Below are 6,568 nucleotides of genomic sequence, written 5' to 3'. Positions count from 1 at the left end.
AGACGTTGAAATCAAGGGTCTGCCCAAAGGTGGCACAGTCAACATCATCAAAGCTAACAGACACTTCTGAAAGAGGCCTTATACCAATAACAGGAGGGTTGCCATAAGTTGAAAAATCCGGCAGCTCTGGCTGGCTTGACAACGCCATCGTTTCAATAATGATATTAATTCAATCGGGAATCATGCCAGGTCCCCTGCGCCGTGAAACAAGACGAGGGAGACGTACCCAGGGGCCTTCGGCCCAGGTTTTGGGCTGGCGCTCTTGTTTTGTTTTTGTTCTGAATCATCCGGCAGCAACCGAGTGTCTCAGTCGACATGCGTTATGTTCTTCGGCGCCGTGCGTGCCATCTGTGCCAGCGTCTGGGGCACGCGGCGCAGCAGAGGATTCAGAGTTGAGGGAGAGCTTGGTCGATCACTTGCGTGGAATTGCTATGCCGTTGCCTGTCTGAAACAGTGGCAGGTGGAGCGAAAGTTCAACATGTTGACGAGCTGGAACTTTATAGATCACGAAGATAGGTTTCATCTGGTTGCAACCTACACTCAGAACCTGTCGAATACTGTGATCACGGGGAAGCGGGCTTCAAAGTTGCGTGGTCTTGATAACGTCCACGAACGCTCGGGCGTTTTACGTTCACGTCAGTTGATGAGCTGGATCATCAAAGGACGACCGTAACACGAAATAACTTGCATGTCCCAAACACTTGTGAGTGTTTTCAGTGACTGCCAAGGCTAGACCTCTCGCTTACCGCTTAACCATTGTTTAACCATTGTTTACGATTGGTTAACCCAAGTTAATTAACCCGTAAAATTCAAATCGGCCCGTTAAGCAACTCGCTGAACCTTAAACACTGGCTGCAGCAGTATGCTTAACTCGTAAACAAAAGGCTTCAAGAGCACGTTTAACTCGTAAACAAGCTGCCCAAGCGCCGTTAAGGATGCTGCGGCGCAAGCACTGACTTCGTTTCTGACGAGCTCCTGCCAAGTCATCATGGAGAACGCCTCTTCTGATGTTAGACGCTCAAATGATGAACCTGAAGCAGCCATCGGTGCTGCGGCTACGGGCAGTGCAAGGCCCACGGGGATTAGGAGTAGCAGTAGGGTTGCAAGCGCGTCCTCCCACCGGGAAGAAACGGCAACGACAGAGGAGTATGTGCGCAGCCTCACTGGCCTCGACTCTGTCGCTCCTGCCTCCGTCACTGAGGTGGTGGAGGATGGTGATGATGAGGAGCAGCCAGAGGCAACAGAGCATGACTGGTTGGCTGGCTTTGGGGCATGAGTGTGCGTTGGGGATGGTGAATCATAATCATCATCCCTGCGCTTGACATGGCGCTTGACATGGTGAAGTAATGCCACATGTGTAGCCAATGATGTCTCTCAGTCACTTGGTGTCTGTTTTCTCAACACGGTTTGCATCCAAGGGCTCCAGGCCACCTTCTTGATCAAGCACTCTCATGGTGTAGCGTCCCGGCGTGTTGTGAGCCCTTATTGAAGGCTTGCATAGCTTCAAATGAGTAGAAAGAGGTTGTAATCATGCTTCGACGATGCTTCACTTTAAGCGTAAACAATTGATAAATTTCACCCACAAAATGATTTTTAACGCCGTAAACAACCCTTAAAATTCAACTGTTAGGCGTTTTAAAAAAAGGGTATACCCAGGTATTAATTAATCGATGTTAATTAACCCGTAAAATTCACCTGGGACAGCATAAGCGAGAGGTCTAGCCAAGGCCCTGCGCGTGCATGCGACGCACGTCCCCCGACTAAACAGAAAGCCCTGACAGCCACGCGGAACACTCAAACGTAGGCCTGCAACGCATTTCGATGTTCGATCGCGTCTTTGGAGATGCAGCGACCCGACATGACGTGCAATTAGAACGTCCGAGCCTGCAGAGAGCCGTTCATGCGCAGAAGCAAAACAGCACTGCTATTTTTGCGATGGAGACATGAGCTGTTACATGCTGAGATATCGTGCTGCCTCAGCGTGAGGAATGTTTTGCGCTCTGAAGAAGAGCGCAAAAATAGTCATGGCACTGAGGCAGCACGATAGCCCAGCATGTGACAGTTTATTTTTCTCATTCACTATTTACAGAATGATGCTTTTCGTCACTTGCACAAATAAGGCTCTGCAGGCTCAGAGAAGTAAGCTCTACACTTTCGTGATCCGTGATCAGTTGCGTGAGCCCCTCCTAAAGATATGCACATCTGCCCATATATCTTCCAGCATGTAATACCAAGCATCCTTACGAAGATTCACGATAACGGCAAGTAGACGTTTCCAAAGGGCCGTTCATGTCAGCATGGGCAACGCTGACAGCAAAGAATGTGAGTTGTCTCGCCTGCACGGCCACACTGAATCCCATTGACATCTTTGGAGAGCTCTCTACAAGTTCAGACCGCCCTGCCCTGTGCATTGTCTTTTGACGCTCTGATACGTCTCACCAAAGGTTCTAGTGCTGAGGACACCACCTTGCAGCTTCCAACAACTTCCAAATTCTTGGATCAAGTCGAAAGCTGTGAGCAAGTCTCATTTCGCGAGTGTCAGCTCTTTCTGGGACACTCAGGTGCCTACTGAGTGTCTGTGCAGATAGCCTTATAGTGCAAGTGTGCGAATGTCTTCACACATTCCATCGCCAGAGACAAAGTGTGCCCGTGCTTGCTACAAAGGCGGACATGGGTTAGTTGACACCTACACCCAGAGGGAACGAGTCCAGGGCGTGCTCATCGCCTTCGATGTACTTTTTCCAGATGGCCTTCATTCGAGGCCACTTGTCCGGGTGGTAGTTCACGTGTACCATGACAGGCACATGCGACTTGAAGCGAGGCTCGAACTTCATGGTGCGGAAGAGTGTCTTGGAGTTGACAAAGTCATAGATGTCCAGCACTCGGACCTGCAACTCGCAAATAGCCTAAGTATGTCCAGATATGCGTGGTGATGGTAATGGTAGCAAGAATTCCCAAGTAGTACTTAAGGTTGCCGATGTCCACGTCGATGCTGTAGTGTTGCAAACAGATATATCATCATGCATTCAGATGGCTCATAAGAACGCAGCAGACTTGTTCTTTCCTCATGCAGTCAGGGCTATAACCTTGCAGAGTACTATCACATGTATGGCTTGCCATGACAAGCATGGGGTCATATACGGGACTGCTTTGGAAGGGAAGTGTTACCAGCAGCCCTGTTGCAGGCATGCTATAAATAAATGAATCAATCGGCAATCACGCCATATCCCTCTCGCCATTGCTCCTGCCGAGGGCGGACGAAATCTTCAAGGGACACGATGGCATTGACTCACTACTGGCCAAAACCCGGAATAGACTGTCCAGCAAAGGGCAGGGGAAACACGGGATTTTCTAGGCAAGAACATGTATGCGCACTGCCGTGGGATAGCATCTTGTCCCTGTCATTCAGTTCCTCTTCATACAGCCACGCAACAACTATCACAAGTGGTTCAAGCAAAAGGCCAAGTATGCTTCTCCCGATGCACAAAGGGATGCAGCATTGCTTCACATGCACCGGGCGCATGCGCAGGCACAAATTGTCAGCTGGTAAACAACCCACCCTCGAATTGACAGGTCGCCCGTTAGAATCTGTGTTCTGCGCAAGCGTTTTCGGGTGTGCCCAGGACACTGATGGTTAGAGGAGTTACTCTTGATGCACGCGGGGATATGCTTCAAGAGTCTTGAAGCAGACCCCCCCGTACATTGCGCCTGCCAAATTCGGCGTTCAAACTCCCATTCTTCACTTTGAGGAGGCATGTAGCGCAATCAAACCACATTCAACACAATTTCTCTCCCGAAACAACCCTTGAGCAAAATCATACCGTCACATGGGACGCCTTGTGGTTTGGCGACGAAGGGAAGAAGATCTCCTGCACATCAACCCCGCTTAGTTCTTTTTTTGCTTAGTTTGCCATCAAAGCGCAAAATGGATTGGCTGCACAATCATCACATCAGCCGCCAATGCAACCGATTGATTAATCAGGCTTTCCAGGTGCCAAACATACCCTTTGATACTTTTGCAACGACTCTTGTTGGGTTTGTTCAGCTTGATGTTTCAGGGCTTTGCCCCTATCTCAAGATAGAGATGATTCATTCTGTGACGAGATATCGCGATAGAGGCAAGTCGCTTTGTGACCGATTTATCTCTTATGTGTTGAACTCAATGGACCCATCCCATGCACAGTCACTTCTGATTCATGGTCCCATTTGAAGGACGGTTTATGCCATGCATGCTCAGCAGAAGAGTTTGATGGCCTTTCATCACCAGGTGATAGCAATTGTAATCTGTTTCTAACAGTTCAAGGTATGGTGAATTTGTCTCACAATACCCTAAGATTCCCTTTGACTCCCGCAAGACTCCCGCATTCACATGGACAATGGCAACCCCGATCGACGAGCAAATGCATTCCTCTTCAAAGCTGTCTCGCGTGCTGAGTGTCGGTTGCGATGCTCTCCCAAAGGAATTGACGGCGTTTGGTCAGCTGTGGCTGATCTCCCTTCCTGCAGGGAAAAGACAAAGTAGAAGACATGTCAGGTCGTGCTCAGGCGCACCTCGTTGAAGACGGCCTGGTCCCAAGCCTTCTCCTTGTTCAAGCGGTCGGTGATACGGTCCATGAGGTCAATCGTCCGCTCGTTGGGACGCAGGTAGAAAAGTCCGGAGTTGAGCACAAAGATCCGCATGGTGTGGGCGTAGCGAGACCATCCCATCTTTGGATCATCATACACATCATTGTACATGTACGCTGCAGCAGATGCTCACATTTCAAACATCAGTTCGACCTTTGAATGTCACCTTTTGGCGCCAGCACGCTTACTTTCGGTGCATCTTACCCCTAACCCCCCCGCGTGTGCAAACGAGACCCGGAGGCGTGATTTGGGGTCTGCGCATTGCGCGTTCACTAGCATGTGTGAGGTTTCAAATCGAGCCCGAAGCTCCCAAACTCGATGTGCGTAGCATGGCACCGCCCCACCGCATCGCTGGTCACTACACAATCGTGTATCAGCAGCATTCGCATGGGGAATGCCACACCACAGCGACGCAGCATGTGAAATGTCCCCTGGCTTGAGCATGTCAAACGGTACCCAAACGGACATTACAGTGGCATTCTCTTTTGGGTGTTGTGGTCAGATAGTCACCCAGGAAAGGGTGATCTGATGATGGTGAATCTTACCACCCCACTATCTCGAGAAACCGCATCCACATGGACATTGCAAAGTCCGAGTACAACATGGGATCTAGTTTATATTGAAGCATTTGACCTATGGTAGGACATGCAGCTCACCTGTTTGTGGGTCGTAGCCGTCACTGAGGCCCTCTACATCCTCGTCACGGACGAGGTAGTCAAACGGGTTCTTCAGGACAACGATGTCCACGTCCGAGAGCATGAGAGAGTAGCCAAGCTTGAGCACTTCCTTGACAAGCTGAAACTTTCGGGCCGAGATGCCGTGATTCGAAAGCGCTGTGTCCGCGGTAGCCTTTGCGTCGTGGCGCCAATACGGCACATTGAGCTTCTCGAGCGTCTTGCCCAGCTGATCGTCAATCGCGATGACGAAGTAGTTTGTCATCTTCAGCCGCTGCAGTGACAGACCGTCCGCTGTCAGTGGCTGCGAACTAAACGGCGCTTAGCCAAACTAATTTCAGATGCATTCTGAAACATGCAGATTGACTCCCAAGTTGCGAAAGCCCATATGAGTGCTGTAGTAGTAAGCAAGTAGATAGCAGCAGCATCGTCGTCCTCATCACTAATGCTACTCGTCCTCCCACGCGTCTATCTTTGCCTAGTGGTTCGGTCTCTGCGTGGCATTTGCAGAGAAGCGGGGGCGGTCGCCGAAGCATAATTCCATGATACTCGCACCCTGGGCAACCTCACTGCAAGTGCTGGAGCCTCTGAGTATGGTGGATTCATGCCTCAGCCATCGCCCTAACTACACTGCAAACACCGCACAGAGACCCAACAATGGAGGGGTGGTGTACAAGGCGGCATAAGTCACCAAGGCCCTTCAAGACCTCAGGATCGGCCCATCCAGGGGCGACGCTGTGATGTACTGGAGCTCTTAGAAGCTTGGCTCTGCGAGCGGCTGCATGATCAGAGCAGGCTTGCCTGTCCCGACCGTTGTCGCTCGATGCTCCGTTCTGTATCGAGAGTGCTTGTTTTCTTTCGGCGTGTCTTTCCAGTTCTTGCTCATATCTGTGATGAAATGATAAATGGCCCAAGACTCATGTCTATAACTTAGAGCGCTTGTTGTGATTTAGGCCTGTGCCAACTAGTTTTTGCTCTTACCTGTGCGAAGCAATGATCATGATTAGCCAAATACTCTGAGGACAACCAGCACATGCACCATGGCAAAAAGTGCTGTTTGTGAGTGTACTGAGTAACCCTATCAGGAAATATTCTTGATTCATGTCCAGACATTGGCAAGGTGTGCCATGCAGCTGTCCTGCTAAGTCTAATGAACAAAATACAAACGAGGGTGTGTAGCGCTACTTGATTTCGAACAATCGGACAAACATGTAGCTACACAGCGAGCCAGGTGTCTCTGCGCCCCAAATATCTTCAACTTGTCAGAG

At 50.1% G+C, this 6,568-nt stretch overlaps 1 protein-coding gene across 1 annotated transcript; it reads right to left on the bottom strand.

Moving 5' to 3' along the window:
• Window positions 1-1,378: 1,378 nt before the first annotated feature.
• LOC149808731 (arabinosyltransferase RRA3-like) lies at window positions 1,379-5,565 on the bottom strand. The gene is made up of 4 exons (XM_089995176.1): window positions 5,283-5,565; window positions 4,552-4,742; window positions 2,691-2,888; window positions 1,379-1,501 (listed from the first exon to the last, which is right to left on the bottom strand). Exons 1-4 carry the CDS (start codon window positions 5,563-5,565, stop codon window positions 1,379-1,381), a joined length of 795 nt encoding a protein of 264 aa, XP_089851302.1.
• Window positions 5,566-6,568: the final 1,003 nt, after the last annotated feature.

This window comes from Nuphar pumila, unplaced genomic scaffold (genome assembly GCF_984573655.1).
Source record: "Nuphar pumila unplaced genomic scaffold, dmNupPumi1.hap1.1 HAP1_SCAFFOLD_2340, whole genome shotgun sequence".
NCBI lineage: Eukaryota > Viridiplantae > Streptophyta > Magnoliopsida > Nymphaeales > Nymphaeaceae > Nuphar > Nuphar pumila.
Note: the sequence above shows the minus strand (reverse complement) of the source record. Positions and strands in the feature narration are given on the sequence as shown.